Source organism: Sitophilus oryzae, unplaced genomic scaffold, assembly GCF_002938485.1.
Source record: "Sitophilus oryzae breed Bouriz unplaced genomic scaffold, Soryzae_2.0 scaffold_1442_pilon_pilon, whole genome shotgun sequence".
Classification (NCBI taxonomy): Eukaryota; Metazoa; Arthropoda; class Insecta; order Coleoptera; family Curculionidae; genus Sitophilus; species Sitophilus oryzae.
The window spans coordinates 6,180,580-6,200,977 of record NW_022146107.1 but is presented as its reverse complement, the minus strand read 5'-3'; the positions used below and the strand labels follow the sequence as shown (position 1 = coordinate 6,200,977).

General features: G+C 29.9%; 3 protein-coding genes across 3 annotated transcripts; 2 read left to right on the top strand and 1 right to left on the bottom strand.

Moving 5' to 3' along the window:
- Positions 1 to 5,655: 5,655 nt before the first annotated feature.
- On the top strand, positions 5,656 to 8,698 carry LOC115877140. The gene is made up of 2 exons (XM_030893286.1): positions 5,656 to 5,961; positions 8,319 to 8,698. Exons 1-2 carry the CDS (start codon positions 5,941 to 5,943, stop codon positions 8,616 to 8,618), a joined length of 321 nt encoding a protein of 106 aa, XP_030749146.1. The 5' UTR covers positions 5,656 to 5,940; the 3' UTR covers positions 8,619 to 8,698.
- LOC115877139 (aurora kinase B) lies at positions 8,622 to 11,771 on the bottom strand. Its single transcript, XM_030893284.1, has 6 exons — positions 11,545 to 11,771; positions 11,298 to 11,489; positions 11,114 to 11,248; positions 10,813 to 11,063; positions 8,855 to 8,994; positions 8,622 to 8,794 (listed from the first exon to the last, which is right to left on the bottom strand). Exons 1-6 carry the CDS (start codon positions 11,676 to 11,678, stop codon positions 8,717 to 8,719), a joined length of 930 nt encoding a protein of 309 aa, XP_030749144.1. The 5' UTR covers positions 11,679 to 11,771; the 3' UTR covers positions 8,622 to 8,716.
- Positions 11,772 to 12,035: 264 nt separating this feature from the next.
- On the top strand, positions 12,036 to 14,098 carry LOC115877138 (la-related protein 7). Its single transcript, XM_030893283.1, has 4 exons — positions 12,036 to 12,458; positions 12,510 to 13,350; positions 13,402 to 13,636; positions 13,746 to 14,098. The coding sequence occupies exons 1-4, from the start codon at positions 12,293 to 12,295 to the stop codon at positions 14,046 to 14,048; spliced, it is 1,545 nt and encodes a 514-aa protein (XP_030749143.1). The 5' UTR covers positions 12,036 to 12,292; the 3' UTR covers positions 14,049 to 14,098.
- Positions 14,099 to 20,398: the final 6,300 nt, after the last annotated feature.

Here is a 20,398-nt window from a genome sequence, read left to right as displayed (position 1 = left end):
TTATTGATCATAAATACATGGGCAGTAAAAGAAACAATAGACAGTAAAAAATGTACTGTTATACTTTGTTTTGCTGCAATTTTTAAGTCGAGTGAAATAGATATGCAATTTGTAATACTAAGTTCTTAAGACAGTTCCTTAATTGAGGTTTTACTAAATTATTTTTTGAATTTTAAAAAAAGTGAAATAGATATGCAATTTGTACTACGAAGTTTTTAAGACAATTTCTTAATAATTGTGGTTTTACTAAATTATTTTTTGAATTTAAAAAAAAAATATCGTACCTGTCACTTTTTTTCATTCGTTTTATTTAATAATAATTGTCTAACACAACAAAGTCTACTTAGAACGATATGATATAAATATAAATGAGTTCATTAAAAAATGGTCTGATTAAAATTAGTACCTAAATAAGCAAAAATTATCCCCTCATAAAACAAGAAATTAAGGAGTTCAGTAAAAGGATTGCAACTATATATTTTATTCAGTAAATTTTCATAATAGTAAGTATAAAAGCACAATCTCTAAAACGACAATATGAATAATGTATATTAAGATTTAACTCGAGTTTCAGTGAAAAAACTATATTGATATTAAAATATTTTAATACCTTCAGAATACTAATTACATACCATAAAATAGGAGTTTTTACGATGCGGGAAGCTATCTAGAAAAAGAATTTTAGAAATCAGCAATGGGATTCTGTAAGCTCTGTAGCAAGAAATTTCCTATCGAGCCTATGCTATTTGTATACGATTGATGAGTCACTAGACAGGGAAATGTTTACAGAATCGCACTGCAGATACCTATTACGCTACTAGGAGCCCCCCATTGTGAGACAGATATAAAATAATTTTTATATACCTATTCCATAGCCTATTTTTTTAAATGTCTGTAATATTTATAATAAACTTATTTTAACGAGTAGAAGTATTGCACCAGCATCAAAATTAACACTACTTGTAAAAAACTGTTGCTCCTTGAGTTTGTAATAGATATAAACAAAATAAACATTCGAAAATAACTAAATCGAAGATATCTGAAAACTTTTGGTTGAAAAAGTGTTTTGCCATAACATGTTGGATACGATTAAAATATCTCAATTGATAAATATGCGCATAATGTTACATTATCAAACTTATTTGATTTCAGAATATTTAACAAAAACTTCCAATTTTTCGAAAGATTTAATTCAATTATTAGAACGTCTTTAACCTCAACTTAAAATAAATAAAACCAAAACAACAAAACATATCATATGATTTGGAACTGTCCAATCAAAGTGCTTACAGATCGAGCAAGCGCAGAAAACCTCCTCCCGAACAAGGATAGACTTATGTGGGAAATGCATTGACATTCTATAGCCATCCTTCAACATCGGGACAGGAATTTAAGCGGTACTCTCCGTATATTTTATTAAAACGTATTTGGTATCAATGCTGATCTGACAGATGATTAGTTATTAAATGTAATTATTAAATATTAACAATCAATTATTGTATCTATAAAAAGTATCACAACAAATCAAGATATTTAGGATTTGCTTCAGATTCTATTGTAATTTTAATAAAGCTTTGTTTTCATTTAGGTGTGAGAAAAATTTTTAAAAAGTAACAATTTAACCTTATCAAAGATCCAAATATTTTATAAAATATTTGGATTGGATATTAAAAGGTGCCGGAATAACGGTTCTTAAAATATCTTAAAAAATGTATTTGTTTTTTTAAAGTTTGATGCCCTCTAACGGACAAATGAAGCACTTTTGTATAGGGGTAAATTGTGTGCAATTAACTTATTTTGATTCCAAAAATACCTAGTAGTGCTATGTCCACGGAATCTTGAGACACCTTATATAATGGCATTAAAAACTGTTCAAATAAAACCTTAACGAAAGTTGGCATTTTTAGTTTTAGCCCTTCCATTACACAAGGCATTAGTTGATAAAAAAAACCAACTAGTGTTTTCCCCTGTTTATGCCAGGAAGAATTTGGTGTATTTATATTTTTTATTACTTATACAATTATAATTCAACGTCGTATTATATTACCATTGATTTTTGTTTCACTTCCTATAAAAATAAAAAATAAAAATCTAAAAAAATAATTTATTTACATAATTAACAAAAACCTTTATATTACATACTAATCATTTCATGACTCCTGCGCTTTCCCTTCTCAGTTCTGTTCAGAATTTCAGTTATAAAAATAGAAAGCGATTTTACTAAATTAAGATATACAGAAGAATGGCTTAATGAATTCCTTCTAATGGTGTAAAAACTTTATACTGATACAGCTTATCATCTCCATAACCATAAAGAAGTCTTCCTACGCCATTCTCATCGTAGTATGGGTATCTGTATTTCGGCCTACAAAGAAAATACGTTATTTTTGTATTTTATATTTTCTAAAATAATTACTTACCTTTCAAAGTACTGAAAATTTGGCGCCCTTGGTTGAATAGCATCTGTGATTACCAGAAAAGCGGATACCAAAATAAAAATCTAAACAACAATAGATTAGTTGCATGCTTTTTACTGTAATTAATACAACAATTTACTAAATACATACCACAAAAATTGTATTCCTTGTCATGGTTTTGCGAACACTTTAACACTGAACCTTCAAAAATTGTAGAAAACCACGAAGCCCATCTCACCGTTATAAAGCAACTGAAAATGTGAAATTACACAGCAGAAACGGAAAGTGAAAGTTTTCTTTAATGATACTATTTCGTTAAGCTAGTATACGAGGGAGGCTTGAAATGTTTCCAACCTCACCATATTAACTTGAATAATAAATTATAATACAAATTAGATCTTCTGAAGATATCAAAATTTTCACTTTTTTATTTTTATTTTCAGAATTTTCACAAATTATAGCTCCGAACCCTTAGAATAATTATACACTCAGATGCAAAGAAACACAACATAGAAATTTTTGGTCAAATTTAAAATGTTATATTTTTATTTGTAGCCCTATTTACATGAATTTTTTAGCAAACTGTACATAATTATATCAACTTTAATTCGTAAATTCAGTTTTTTGTAACTTTAGGAATTGGCATATTATACAGGGTTAATCGAAGGGTTGTTTTTTATCCTAACTTTAAAACACCCTATGCAATAATTTAGTGTGTAAATTTTCCTAAAATATAATTTTACGGGAAGAACCATGTCTCCTGAGCATTTTGTTTTTTGGATCACGTCAATGCATGCTTTGGTTAATTTTTAAGAGCGATGGAACACAAGATTAATTTAGATTAACAATTTTAACTCATTTAATGAGAAAATTCAGTTTACGGTCGAATGTGAAAAAGATAATAGCGTTCCATTCTTAGACACAAGATTAATAAGACAGGACGATGGGGAAATCATACTAGATTGGTACCAGAAACCTACTGCATCGGGTAGATACCTTAACTTCTTTTCCAACCATCCTACATCGCAAAAATACAATACTATAAGAGCCATAAAAAACAGAGTAAGTTATATATCACACAAAAGTTTAATACAAAACAATTTAAATAAGCTATTTAACATCTTTAAAAATAATGGTTATCCGAGGAATATTTTGAAAAAACTGATTTATAACACAAACGTACACGACGGACCACGGGATGAAATGGATTACACAACTTATAGAAGAATTCCACTGGTAAAAGGACTCACTAACAACATCATATCAATTTTCAGGGATTTTCCGCATATAAAAATGGTAAAATATAACACACTTAAAATATCCCATCTATACAGCCAAATCAAAGACAAAACCCCAACACTTTTCAAGTCTGATGTAATATATGAGATACCGTGTGACGGTTGCCAAAAAACATATATAGGACAAACTAGTCAGTGGCTTAAACAGAGACTATCATTGCATAAAAGTGACTGTCGTACACATAAAAAGAGATGTGCATTGGTGGACCATCATTTGGAAACGGGACACACGTTCACTATAGATAAAGTAAAGGTTCTAAAACAGGAATCAAATTATAAAAGCCGTTTATTCATGGAAATGTGTTTTATAAATAAAAATAAAGAATCTATTAATTTTAAGTCCGACACAAACCAGTTAAATACAATATATTGCAATTTGTTAAAACATTAAACTAAAACTAGTAATGAACTGATATCCTCTTTCTTTCTTTTTGTTTTGTCCAAATTTATAACAATTTTATCTTACTGTTTGTTAGTTTTGTCTAATTGTTGATAGTTTTTTTTTGTCAGTTTCATTGTAACTTAAACACCATGCAGTGTAGGTCTGTTTTGTCCGTCAAATTTTATAACCGAAAGTATATTATTGGTGTAATGAATGTGTATATTGTAAGATACGACTGACTTTTAGTTTTGTAAGTATAATTTTTGTGTATTTTGATTGATCCTTTCTTATGTTAGAATTTTTGACTTTGTAGTATATCTCCTGATGAAGTAAATAAAGATTTACGAAATATTGAGACATAAAGAAATAAGTTTTTGAGTCACTGACCGCCAACCTGAAAATAATCCAAACAATCCTTTAAAACAGTACGGTCGATATTCAATTTTCATTTTTTACTATATATATATATGTAGTTCGCAATAGTCACCAAAGCTGCCTTGTTATATTAAAAAAAAAACAAATTATAATTGAAAAAATTGCAAATTGTTGGTGGCAAGTTCATTTCGCTCTTAAAAATTAACCAAGGCATGTATTGGCATGATCCACAAAACAGAATGCTCAGGAGACATGGTTCTGATCCTAAAATTATATTTCAGGAAAATTTACACACAAAATTATTGCACAGGGTGTGTCAAAGTTAGGGTAAAAAAACAACCCCTCGATTAACCCTTATAATAGCCAAATACTAAACTTTATAAAAAAACTGAGTTTACAAATTAAAGTTGATATAATTATATACAGTTTGCTAAAAAATAGGGCTAAAAGTGACAAAAATATAACAGTTTAACTTTGGCCAAAATTATTTCTGTTGCGTTTTTTTGCATCTGAGTGTATAATAATTTTTCGTATAAGCTTGATTTTCATGCATCCGTTGTCCGACGATACGACGATACGATATTAATTTTATTGGTTGAATTTCAAGGATTCGATTGGTTAACCGTCTCTAGCCAATCGAAGTCTTTAACTTCAACCAATAAAATTAATATCGTATCATCGTATCGTCGGATAACGGATGCATGAAAATCAAGCTTTCTCGCTATAATCAAACGTCACAAAAGTATTAATTTTTGCGGCGTGATTGACAATAAAAAAAGTCATTTTAACGCCTAGGCACAAAGTAAAGCACTTTTACGCCTAAGCATAAAAGTACGAAAATATATTATTAAACTGACATGAAGTGTTAAATTCAACGAGCCGTAACCATAGTTTATCGATATATAATTAACTGGATTGGAAAAATAGCATGTTTTATTCGGAGTAAAAATGAGCTTTTGTGCCTCGGCTGTATGTCCAAACTAAGTCAAACGTACAGCCTCGCTACAAGAAGTGTCATTTTTACTCCTAATAAAACGATATACTATTATCGTTGTAAGGCTAGAAGCTAGAGTACCCTCGTAGAAAATATCGCTTAAAAATATTCACTGTCAAAACATTGCCCGAAATTTACCTAGAATTTTAAATATACCTAATTTATTTGTGATGTATTGAAGTATTTTTTGCAATTGGGTTAAAACGTTGAAAGAATCATATCTATTTCAATCAACCATTAAAGCATGTTAATATATAAACGGTATGACGAAATTTTTATTAATTTATCATTCGAATCGTTAAATATTAATTTACTCTATGAAACAAGTGTCGTAGAATTTATTTCTCAATCGATACTACTATTAAATTGGTGGTTAAAATTCATGGTCATATAGAAGCTTTCCCTTTCCGCACCGTGCTATATACTAAACTCACGTAGGACATGTGTAGGTATTGTTTCTGATTAAAGCAAATCATGAGTAAAGTGCTAACGCTGGTAGGTTAATTTTTACATTTGTTTGTTTTGTTTCTACCTTACGACCAACAGAAACGGCGTCACAGATGGTTTATGAAATGAAGCTCACCGTCATTTTGTACATAAAATTATATGGGGAATGTCGTCGAGCCAACTGGACGCCGTTTTTTTTGCGATTACTAGCTATTACGCTTTTCTTTTATCGCCAGGAATCATTAAATTTACCAACTTTAAACTTTTTAGTGTAAACCAGCAAACGTCAAATAAAATTAAAGCCCTCCTTATTAAAAAAAGATCGCCTTATTTTTTCTCTCATATTCACTTACACCCTGTTGCCGTATACCGGGTGTTACTTAAAAGTGGCTCAACCCTACAACTTTTTTGGACTTTCAAATAAAAAACGAGATTTGGTATGTTAGTACATGACATAAATTAGGATAGATTGACGTATTCAATTTTTCTTGGTTACTTCCTGTTTCACCTAAAATGACTACAACTTTTTATTTTTAAATAACATCCTCGGTTATTTTTTACTTCATTTGATAGAAAATGTCATTCTGAATAGAATGACATATCATATATAGGGTTTCCATAAAGGCTTTTGGAAATTCCGGATAAGTGAATTCAGAAATCCGGATAAATGAACTCTAAAATCCGTACGTCGCAAAAAAGAAACTAAAAAAACTGGAAACATTTTTCGGGCTTGTTCGAAATTATTAAAAATTATATAACCGGTTGTATGTCAGAACACGCCACAGAAATAAAAGAATCCGAAATAAAAAAGCGCGTTATTTTATTCGGTGCAAGAAGATACAACAGATATTACAGAAAAGTCTCTGTGCTATTTCAATTCGATATGTTAATAAAAGCGGCTAAATCAAATATCTTTGCGAATTTTATTTTATAAAACATTAGATAACATTGTTATACATTTAGAAATAAAGTTGGCAGATAGGTACTCGTATGTCTCAATTATTTTTATTTATCTCTTGCGGATCCGAAATTCAAAGAATCCTATAAAAATTTCCAACGCATTTAACATCTGATTTAACAAACTTGTTATATTGATACATTTCCAACTTCCAACGCATTTAATAGTGATTTAACAAACAAAAAATGTTATTGACCAATAAATTGCAGGTATTAATAATAGATATGATAATTTCGAGCAGAAAATAATTTAAGGAGAATAATCCTGGAAATATATTTCCAGAGGCTTTCAAATTGTTTCTTTTGTTTGTTACTACACCATTTACAAGTACTTGAGTTGAGAGACATTTTTCATGTTTGAAATGCATTAAAATTTATAGTAGAGATTCCGTGAAAAATAAACCTTTATCGTCACTTGCCTTACTTTCAATCTAAAAAGATCTTTTCACAGCTCTTCAACAATCTGATGATTTTACTGATATAATAATAAATAACTTTTCTTTATTAAGAGACCGACTCATCAATTTAATATATAAAACATAATTATTCTTTCTCTCAATACTACCAATTTTTAAGTTTGCGTAAATAAATAAAAATAAAATAAAAATCTATGATGTACTCCATAGTAATAGATAAAATAGATTTAATAAAAACTATACTTGTACATTATGTCATTACGTTGAATGCTGTTATTTTTGCTTTAGTTTTGTCCTAAATATTTGTGAGCTATGTTTTTAACCCAGAGATAACATATATTTACAAACTGGGTATTATGTAAATTAGGGGGGGGGGGGGCAAATAGACGCAACTAAAATTTTGTCGCCTACCCAGTCACACGGGTCACGAGCCGCCACTGACCAACTTTTGACATTTTGAATTAAAAAAAAATAGTAATTTAAATGTCAATTTGTGCCATAAATGTAACAATTTGACTTGAAATACCAACTGTATGGTACCAAATTATTCGTAAAAAAATACGATTTGGGCATCTTTTAATCGGTCAGGACAAGATACGGAAAACATTAGACGATCAAATATATTAATCTAAGAGATTAAAAATTAGTGTTTTTAGCACAGCCTCTACTAAATCACACTCTAGATTGAAATTTAAAATACGATTTTTTTAAGCGAGAATGTCAAAAGTTGACATATGATATTCCATTATATTCAGAATATAATTTTCTATCGAACAAAGTACAGAAATACTGAAATATTGAATCATTTAAAAATCAAAAGTTGTAGTGATTTCCGGTGAAACAGGAAGTGACCGAAAACAACTGAATACGTCAATCAACTCTGATTTATGTCGTACACTAACGTACCAAATTTTGCTTATTTATCTGAGAAAATAAAAAAGTTATAGAGGTGAACCCAGTGCGGCCTAATATGCGATGATAACTTCAGAAAATACAACAAACCAATATCATTCACCTAAAATGATTTTTTAGGTATTTCTTACCCTTTGTTCAGTAATCTTAACAAACGCTGAACCCTTACGATTTGTAAAAGACTTTTTTCAATTTAACATTGCTGGTCATCCCGTTCTACACAAATCAGTTGAATGGCTCTTTGATCCAGATATAGGAATAAGAAGATCCAGGCAGTATCAGGAAAAAAACGGATATCTGGGTGAAAAAGCTATCGAGAAGTTAGGATTGGGGATAGATGGATATGACAGAGAAAGATTAGCTCAGCAACAGCAAAGAGATGAAGGACATCTAAATGGAATTGAATATCTAACTCCATAGATAGAGATATAAATATTAATTGATTTATTCTAGTCTAATCAGTTAAAAAATTACAAGAATAGTAGAAAAGATTTAAGAAAATAAAACTTAAAACAATGTTATTTGTTTCCTTGAACCCATGAATGGGCCATAACAGCTCTTAAAGAAAGCCGTTTTTCACCTCTGATTATTATTAGCTGAAAATAAATAGATTTAACATTAAAAATGAACACACGTTACAGGTTAAAAAAACTTACATTGTCAATTAAATCTCTTGCACCAGCCGAAATAAAATCTGCATAATGAATATCACGAGTTCTAATTCTCCTGTAAGTATCTTCTTGGTCTTTACCCTCAAAAGGAGGATAACCATGTAAAAATTCAAAACAGAGAACCCCTGTAATGATAAAATTTCAGTCATACCATAGGGTGACAAGATACACAGAGAGATCCAGCATTCTTAAAAAGCTCGGAAAGTTTTGGTTTTAGGTGCCAATTTTCATATGTACAGGGTGTCCCATTTTTGTGTGTTTTACAGGGTATCTCGCTTATGGGTAGAGATACAAAGATTTTCAAATCACTATGCTACTTTTTTCTGAAACTAAAGATGCTACAAGTAGATTTCTCCTAGCCCTCTTAGTTCCTCAAATAAAGGGCGAAATTGAAAATGTTGCATTTTTCGACCCCCTTCATATCTTGGTTATCTTATAACTTATCAAAAAGGCAAATACTGAGCCTAGTAGACATTTTACGCCGAATCCAGTGGCGTAACTAGTTTTTCGTTGGGAGCTGTCATTCTTGAAATATAACCTAAACTTATGATTTTTTTTAATGGGACACCCTGTATATAATTTTTTTATCAAATTTGCCTTGTCATGAGCTTTCTAAAATTATAATATATCCTAGACTTATTGAATAATTTATTCAACGTCAAATTTTGGCTATTGTCTTTTCCATGCGTGTTTCCATAGTTCCCGTGTTGTTTTTTGATTCACTGTAGGTACTAAACAGGGCAGGACAACAAAATTTTGATTATTTCGAAAAATATGACATGAATAAATGTTTTATTCTAGGCAACGAAGATTCTGATGCACCGGCAGAGTTATATTTGGACAGGTAGGAGGTAGCCTATGTTAAAAAGTTAAAAAAAATTTTACCTTATTTATTAAAATAAGTCTACGATATATTATATTTTTAGAAAGCTCATGGCAAGGCAACTTAGAACGCCACTGGATTCTACGTGAAAATGTCTACTGGGCTCAGTTTTCACCTTTTTGATAAGTTATAAGACAACCGAGATAGGAAGGGGATCAAAAAATGCAACATTTTCAATTTCGCCCTGTATTTCAGGAACTAAGAAGGCTAGGACAAATCTACGTGTAGCAACTTTAGTTTCATAAAAAAGTAGCATGTGATGTAAAAACCGCATCTTTGTATCTCTACCCAAAAGCGAGATACCCTGTAAAACACACGAAAATGGGACACCCTGTACTCTTTGTACAGGGTGTGTTCCTGTGTTTTACAGGATTTCTCGCTTATGCAAAGAAATACAAAGATGCGGTTTTCACATCACTGTGCTACTTTTTTATACACACCATATTTGTCCTAGCCCTCTTACTTCCTGAAATACAGGGCGAATTTGAAAATTTCACATTTTTGACTCCCTTCATATCTCGGTTATTTTATAATTTATTGAAAAGATGAAAAACTGATCCCATAAAGTTTTTCACATATAATTCTGGGGAGAAACTAGATTTTCGCGCGGGTGACTGTAGTTCTTAAAATATAACACAAACTTAATTTTTTTTAAACAGGCCATGTATATTATTTTTCTATTTTATTTGCCCTGTTATGAGCTTTCTAAAAATATAATTTTTATATATTTGGTTGGATTTTTTAAAAATTTTTAACACACTGTAGAAAGGAAGCACTTTCGACCTCTTGTTTATATTTATTTCTTAAAAAAACATAAGGAATCAAACCCCCATTTGTTTAGACTACTTAGGCAACACCCTGTATAACTAATGGTTTTTAAATATGACAACTTTTAGACTAATATTTTTTTGTACAATTAAACATCTCTTTAAATTATAAAATACCAAATAGCTCAATTTTTTTAATTGGAAATATTTTGCATAACATGGTGGTACTACTTGGGAATGATGGATGACCCTGTATAAACTTTGTAATCATTTGTATTGCCAATCTACTTTACCTAAACACCAATTATCCACTAAATGCCTATAGTCACGTCCTTCTACCATTTCAGGAGGCAAGTAATCTAAGGTACCACACATGGTGGTCCTTTTCAATGATGGAGAATGCACAGACCAACCAAAATCAGCTAATTTTATATCACCTGTTATAGTAAGAAGTAAATTTTCTGGCTTTATATCTCTATGAATTACTTCATTCTTATGGCAGTATTCAAGCGCATCAGCAACTTGATAAACATACTTTGCAGACCTGAAAATAATCTTTTAAAAATTAGATTTTTTTTCTTTAGGTGAACTTACAAATGCTCTGAAAACCTTCCATTTGGTGATGATTTTAAATGATTATATAATTCACCTTTTCCAGCAAATTCTAGTATAAGATAAATTCTGTGAGAGTCATGAAACCATGCAAGAAGTTCTAAAATGTTTGGATGCCTGTAAAAAAAGTATTATAAAAAATATCAAGGACTGCTAAATTTCATACTTTAAATGACTTTGAATTTCTATTTCTCTCATTATTAATCTTTCAACGCGACCTTTAACAATTTCTTTCTTGACTAAAGTTTTTAGAGCTACTATAAATCCAGTACGCTTCTCACGAGCCATAAATACTCTCCCAAATTTTCCTCTTCCCATCCTTTTACCGAGTTCGAAATCATTTAAACACCATTTGTAACTAAAAACAGGAAAACGCTTAAATTTAAATGTCCTATAAGATAGAAAAAATCTACTCTGGATTGTTAAAAGCTGTATGTGATATCATTCTCCTAACTAATTCTTCAGTTGGTTTTTCCAAACCTGGAGGAACTCTAACAGTTTTTAAGTGTTTCTCAGCTAATTCGTCGGGATTCTTCATTTTTGACATATTACTAAATAAAATGATAAATCAAAATTGGAAAAACCGTTTAATTTTGATTATTAAACAATTTAAAAATCACAACTTTCTTTTCAAATTCAAAATTGACATTGACAATGACATATTAGAATAAGATGCATAAAGAGAATAGACCATAGAATAGACATAGACCCTTAATATTTCTGATCAATTTGAACTACCGTTCATATAATCTATCGGTTTCAAGCAAGACTCAAATTTTTTATATATGATTGTATAATGAAAAACCGTGGTAAAAGTACCTATAATGTATAATGATTGTAATATAAATGGTTATTGTATCTTATATATTATTCTTTTATATATAAATCTCTACACTCCATATCTATGGCAAAGATTGTACATATGACGTTAGCCACGATTGTACTTGCTGAGTGGAAAATCCTTTCACAACATTTTGAAAATCAAAAATATGATCAAAAACAAACATTTCCTTGAAATATATCAATATATAGTATAAACTTTACCAACCGCTGAAAAAATTTATCCTTTTTTCTATTTCAATGATTTAGAGCAGATTTAAAAGTATTGTATACTGTAAAGTCATACAGTTAAACTTCAATAATAAATAATAAATAGTGAAAATGGGCGAAGGAGAATGTGTCGTTTTACCTGATGAACAACCGAAAAAATCCAGACATCGTAAAAAATACCTTTATCACACCATTTTACAACAAATGGAATTTTATTTTAGCGACTCAAACCTTTCCAAAGATAGATTTCTGTCACAGTTACTAAGTCAAAGTCCATGTAAGTACATTATATAAATATTTTTGGAAAGTTAAATAAACTTTATTGTAGATATTGATATCGACGTCTTCTTAAAATTCAATAAAATTCGAAAATTAAACTGTAATATTGAAGATATTCAAAAGGCTTTAAGAAACAGTACTGTGATTAGAGTATCTGAAGATGGTACTAAAGTAAAACGAAACAAAGCTATAAAAGTAAATGAAAATGTTGATTTGTGTACTATTTATGTAGAAAATATTAAAGCAGATTCTGATCATGAGAGTTTATCGCAAATATTTTCTGATTTTGGTAATGTAGTTTATGTGTCAATTCCTAAATATAAGCATAATAAAGCAAATAAAGGATTTGCCTTTATTGAATATGAAAATGAAGATCAAGCTAAAGAGGCAATTTTATTTTTTGATAGTATAGGTTGTAAAATACCTTCTGAGAGAAAACCTGAAGAATTACAAAGTATACTTACTTTCGAAAAAGAGGAATCCACAGAAGAATTTAACCCAATTAGTGGAGATATAAAAAAGAGGAAACTTAGTTTTGATGAAGATTTACAAAATAAGAAATCAAAAACTTCTGAGGAAGGTACGGATGACTCACAAATTAATAGCTTCGAAGATACTGAAGGAAAGAGAAAGGAGAAAAATAATGAAATTATCTCATCCACATTAGTCGTTAATGTAGATATTCCAGAACCTATTAGTGAAGATATAAAAAAGAGAAAACTTAGTTTAGATGAAGACTTACAAAATAAGAAGTTGAAGGCTTCTGAAGAAGTCACAGGTGACTCACAGATTAATAGTGTAGAAGATACAGAAGGAAAGAAAAAGAAGAAAAATAAAAAGGATAAAAGAAAATTATTCATCAAAGAACTTGGAATGCAAATTATGTCAAAGTAAGAATCAGTAATATAAAAAAAAACATTAATTATTATATGTATTTATAGAAAGGAATGGAAGAAACTAAGAAATCACTACTTGGATCTACAAAAGAAAAAAATGAAAGAATTTAAACTTTATTTAAGAAAACATCAAACCAATATCAAAAGAAAAGAACCATACAAAAACAAACAATTAGATGAAAATCATGATTCCACTGAGGATTCTAAATTAACTTATGTTCCAGGGGTTATTGTAAAGTTGACGTTACTTGAACCATGTAATGATGCTAAAAAATTAAAGGTAGGTACATAGATTTTTAAAGTAAATTGTTCTTTACCTAAATTACTGAAGGTATTACATTCCTTATGATTTTGTTTTTGTTTTAACTTTTTTAATTTTTTTCTTTTAGAATGAAATTAAAGTTTTATCATCAGATATTAAATATGTAGATGTACCTAATCAAGTGGGAAGTGAAGAAGCATTTTTACGATTTAATTCTAATGAAGCTGCAAAGCAGTTTTGTACTAAAGATTTTATGGGTGATAAAACAATTCTAACAGACGAGGATGAGAAGTCTTATTGGGATAAAATTAATAAAGATCGGCTGCTCAAGTTCCAGAAATTATCTAAAAAGCAGAGAGGTAGAGAGAAATTATTGAAGAAAGCTGATAAGGACACGGTTACTCATCTGAGATTTGAAGAAAATGATTAAATATTTTATAATTTTCAAGAAATAAATTAGGTTTCTTATTTCCCAAAGTATTTATTTGTAATTTATTTACGTTTATATATATTTTTAAAATGTTTGTAAAGCTGTAAGATGATTGTAAAACTGTAAGGGATATAGATAAAAAAATTTCGAATTATCTGTAAAAATATTTTTTGGTATATCAAGCATATCTGTCTAGGGATTTTATATGAATATGATATAAATTGTATGCCGTGACCGTGCCGTGACAGTACCGTATAATGTATGATCGAAAAAAGAAATGGCTATTAAATGAAGATCGGGTAACTGAAGATCGCTGTAATTTTATATGGAAAATGGGTATACCGGAAAATGTAATATAAACAAGGGTAATATCAAAGTGATTTTTCCAGAGATATGGACTTAAGGCTATATCTCTGGATTTTTCCGATTGACAACGTTCTAATGCCAGAACTTGGCAAAAACCAAACCAGAATATAGATAATTTTATTAAAAATTAGAACAGAAAGCATAGAGCAGGCCATAGAGAAAGTTAATAGTTTAGAGAGTGGTGAATCGCGTGGTAAAATGTTGGGAGATTGCGCTTTTAGCGCCCTCTACTTGGCTACAGGAACGAACTATGAAAGAGCGGGAGATTTAAATTATTATTAACAGTGAAATAAATGGAGATACCTACTAAAATTTTATATTATCATGATACTAAAGGATATAAATACAGCATTTATAATCCTTTTACACCTTTTTATTCAAAGTCTTACATGTTAATATAAAATTTGACTATTTCCATTTATTTCACTATTTTTGGTTAACGGCACTCTTAATTTTAATTTTCCTTTTTTTATGGGAAAATGATTAAATGGGAAGAATTGAATGGGAATGGAAAGAGTGACCAATTATTGTATTTTGTATTAATTTATAATACCCCTATTCTACTAAATATCTAGCTACATTGTACTTACAGTTAAATAGCTACATTGTACTAGTTATATACATATTTACAGTTTTATGATGGCTATTATTTCTTTTCATTGTGCTATCTATTGATTCGATCCGACTTGAGTACTATACCTCGAGATGGCTCCAGGAATTATTTATCTTTACAGGCCTAGAATATGAAGATTCACAGTAGAATTTTTGGTTTTACTGCCTATTAGAAACAAACCTACCCCCCTACATCAAGGGGCATACAATTATGCCTTGTTCTCGGCCATGATATTCCTTCCATTCTATATCCAACATCCAACTTAGCACACCTTCTGGTTCACAACAGGGCCTAGACTGGCCGGATGATATTTTAACAGGATAGCCCTTGATATCTCTTTCACACTTTCATTTAATAATTAAATAGGAGGGTTGGATGGTATAATTTCTAGAAAGAATAGCCTGTGAAATAAAAACTTCTGCATGGACATTACCTTTCTTACCTTTGTCTGCTATTTTTTAATAAAAAACAACTGTTTAGTTTGCACAAAAATAAAATTAACAATCAAAAATGTCTTAAAAAATGACCAAGCCTTGTAATACGCCGCACAGTGGGCCAGGGATAGCCTTAGCGATTGAAATGGACCCAGAACCTATTTCGTCCAAATTTTTTCTTTCTTATCGCAGACTGAAGTATACCATGAAACATCAGAAAACAAACAAATGAACTCGCTCCGTTGTCATGGTGCGAGTGTTAAAAATAATTTTGTTAAGTTTGTTGACGCGGCATTTCGTGTTGTTTAATTTATAGAATTTTGCCTGTTGAAACTGGAGCTGTTTTTCAAAGAAATTGTTTTTTTTTAAAAAATAAACATGCAAGAAGCCAGGGAAGGTAAGTTTTCATATTAATTTTATGCTGATAAAGTTACTCTGAAACACAACTATCCTAAAGAAATTCTACATTTTAAGTAACACCAAAAAAAATTGCCAAATAAAGGCTTTTTTAACTTTATTAAGCGATATGTTAAAATTTTAGCATCCTTTAGGGCCACCGTTACTACTGTGTATATAAGAAACATCTTATAATATTTTCTGGAAAACAAAATCTTGCTCCCAGCTGCTCCATTTTAAAAAAATTATTTTTAAATAATTTAGACCGAGTGACACAAAAATCGAAACACAAGTTTTTTGTTCATTTTTTTTAACTCTATGATCAATTTTTAATGCAACAAATCTCTTTTTACATTCAATTGATCAGGACTTTTGAGTTGAAGTATTTATTTGCCTGTCACCTTGAAAACTAAGATGGCGGCGAAGTTCAAATGAAAATAAAATTTCACATCCGGGTCTTACTTTTTGTGTAATTTTATTTTGGTGTTTTCAAGTAACAACTGAACTAAAAAGTAGCTTTTTTTCAGAGTTCAAAAATCATTCAGTTCCTGTAAGATCTTTATATGAAGTCTGCCATCAAAAACTATTGATAAAAGAAACTTTATATAATAGTCTGTGTGAAAGCTGTAGAAATCAAAACCAAAAACTTATAGGGTCATTGGCAAATAATTATTTTTGTCAATTTCGAAAAAAATGGCAGATTGCTAACCGAAATAAAACTAGATTTTTGGTGAGATACGCAGCATGACTGGAAACAAGTGTAACCATACCTTGCAACAAACCAAGAATTTCTAATGTTGGTCGACAGAAAGTAAAATTTGACAATTTAAGTTATGCTGGAAAATATAAAAGAACAAAAAAAAATCCGAGAATTTGAAACCAGTGAGCTTGTGTTTGCTACAGAAATCGGTTTAAGAACTTCCGGTAAGCCAGCAGCTGCAAGTTTATTGGCTCAAGTAGCAAACTCATCAAATGAGTCAGTCAAGCATTTGAAAATATCAAATGATTCAAATAATAACCAAAAAACAAGTTTTCAAATGTCTCCAGAGAAAGCGCTGTCCCTAATAATGAATCTGAATCTTTCTAAGCGACACTATCAATTGTTCTGAAAAATAATGAGAAAATAATTTAAATTTATATCCCACCATATAATACAATAAAGAAACGCCAAACAATTAAGATGTTACCCCTCAGATATCACTGCTACAGAACACTCTGTTTGTGTTACTTTACAGTCAGTACTAGATCACACTGTATCCAGATTATTTTTTAATACCAGAGCTTTCTTCCGATAATTTTTAATCAAACTAACAACAATTTGACTTTGCTAAGTAAATTGTGGGGATGTGACCGCAGTTCAGGGACAAAAAAGAGAGTATAAACAAGGTTTTCAGGAGGGGTGATTTTTATTGATAGTAATTTATTTTTGTGTCTGTTTGGTTCCCCTTAGCATTGTACTCGAAAAGATTTAAAAAACAAAAAAATTCTTTTATGGCAAAATCCACCCACCTTCGTCCAAACTGTTTATTGCGGGCCTATAAAATGCAATTTTAAAAAGAAACCATTGAAGTATCTAAAAAAATGAAAAAAAGTAACATGGATAAAGAAATACAACAACTTGTTGAAACTGTAGTTGTAGTAAGTGAGCATTTGACTGCTTACATAAAACATGAGTTAATAATGTCAATGATTGATGGTAAGATGATTAGTGCTTTGACAGATACATCGTCACAAAAGTGTTTTATTTGTGGGGCTTTACCTTCACATATGAATGATATAGATGTTGTGCTGAAAAGACCAATACGGGAGGATAATTTAAAATTTGGAACGTCTACCTTACACGCGTGGATTCGTTTTCTGGAATGCCTGCTAAGATAAGTTACCGTTTAAGTTTACAAAAATGGCGATGTGTTGGAAAAGATAAAATTGTAAGTCAAAACGAAAAGCAAAGAATTCAAAAAGAATTTAGAAATCGTTTAGGCATAATTGTAGATGTAGTGAAACAAGGTGTTGGTACAAGTAATGACGGTAATACCGCGCGCAAATTTTTCCAAAATTATACAATATCTGCCGAAATAACAGGTTTGGATCAAAATTTAATATATCGATTCTTTGTGATCCTACAAGTTATTACCAGCGGATTCAGCATTGACATTAATAGTTTTAAATCATACTCCTTAGAAATTAGTAAGCAATTTGTATTTCTTTATCCGTGGTACAAAATGACTGTCACTATACATAAAATTCTTATCCATGGGGGAGATATCATAAAATCATCTCCTGTACCCATCGGACAATTATCGGAGGAAGCTCAAGAAGCTCGAAATAAGGAGTCGCAGCTAAAATTATTAAGTACCGTGGCCGTAGCTTTTGGTTTAGGCAATGTTATTCATAAAGATAAAGATGTACGCCACTGATTTTTCTCTTTATTCTTAATTTTTTTTAGACGAGGCAAATTAAAATACAACTTTTTTTATTTATTTTTAGCACCTTGCCTCATCTTCAAGAAAAAAAACTCTCTATTACATATTCCCTGATTATATACAAATCCATTTAATTAGTTATCATTGACACTCTGTATACCAAAAAAGAGGAGAAACTCAGAAAAAATGTTATACTGTTACATCTTCATTTTAAAATTAAGTGAGGATCTTCGCGCCTTTCATTTGTTAATAAAGTTGATATCCTGTATATAGGAATTTACGGAGTACCCTGTGGGGAGCAACAATTATAGTTTATTAAAGTCCGATGTTCGTAAAAATTGTATTTATTCATTTTTTAATACATATTTAGATAAAAGTTGTTGACATACAAAAAGAAATTGAATTAGTCAAACTCCTAGTTACTTCCTGGCCCACTGTGCGCCGTGTTCCGGTTTTTGAACAAACAACAAACCTACCTAAGCAACAAACAAAAGAATGAGGTTAGCGGCGTTGCCAATGCCATTGTCATGTCCCGATTCACCAAAAATTCCCCATATGATTATTTTAACAAAAAAAAATAATTTTAATATACAATATTTATTATATATGTTAAGAGGAGGGATTAAACTGTAAATTACCTCCTTGTTTTTTAATCCCTTCCCTAGTAGTCTTTAAATAATTTGAGGTTACTAAATTTTCTTTCAACTGAAGCATTTGCAAAGGGAAGCACAAGTAAAAAGCAGATTATAATTTTTAAGTTGGGAAAGATGGTAAAGGTGTGGATCCGGTGGCTGACCTTGAAGCCCATATTTGCTGCTTTTGATCATCGATACTACGCAAACGCACATCGTCGATGTTGCCAAACTGCAGGTTATTTTCGAATTACTTGCAGTTGAAAATTTTTTTTGGCGTGTTAATCAATAATAATACAAATTCTATAATTTCAGATTTATCTTGATATCCAAAATTAAGGTAAGAAGGATAATGAAGATTGTGAAATGACAGTATTATAATATATAAAATTGTATTAATAATAACATTTATTTATATGTTTACATTAGAATTAAAATTTATCATTTACTTGATTTTTTTCTCTTAATGGTTTTAAACTTATTAGAATTATTTTTATTTCTTTCAAGTTATTTAATTTCTAGTTATTTACAGGCAACAATATTTTTGATTATATGCATGTATTGATGTTTTGAAGTACTACCATGACGGGTCTTATTATAGAAACAATAAACGTCAATCGGAGATAGAGGTAACATTTTACCTATTATATAATGTTACTAATATAATATACTTTGATTATAAATTAATGTTTGTATCATAATTTCCTTAAAAATATCAAGCATAGATATCAAGTTAGTGGATTTTATCGAAGAGTGCTGGATAAGACTGTAAATAAGCTTTATGTTCTATCTTTTATCTTTAGAAGGTATGGTTTGTATCAATAAAATACATTACAGTATTTAATATCGTGTACTTTGTTATTCTTTTCTTAATTTACTGTAATTTCTTGTTTCCTATAATGCCAAATCTTGACAATATGGTGAAGAGTTGAGTTTTGATCTTATTAGTTTTATAAGAATAATAATAATAATAGAAATACAAGACTAAATTAAGACTTAGTTTGTGATTTATATTAAGATCTTTCTTATAATATTTGTTATGTCTTCATCTTAATACTATATTATGCTTGGTTTGGAAAATAAATGTTAAAATATCTTAATTTTGCATATCCTATTCATCCTTCCATTAGGAAAAATATGGTTTATAAATCATATATTATGCTAAGAAAATCACATAAATTAGGTGTAAGAATAGAGAAATCTTAATGTAGCAGAAAAATTAATGCAGTATATGTATAAGCAGAATTAAACAAGGTAACTGTTAATGTTGCTGCAGCTGATTCTACAATTTTAATTACGGAGGCTAAAAGGCCTTTTAAGGCCTCCGTAGTTTTGATGGAATGTTAAAATAAATCTATTATGAACATGACATGGAGCTACAGCATTTAAAATTTAAAAAAGAGAAAATTTGGACACATCCTTTTAATTTCCCGAATTTTTAATAAAAGCACTTTTAAACGTAGCATAATAATCTAGACAGGAATCT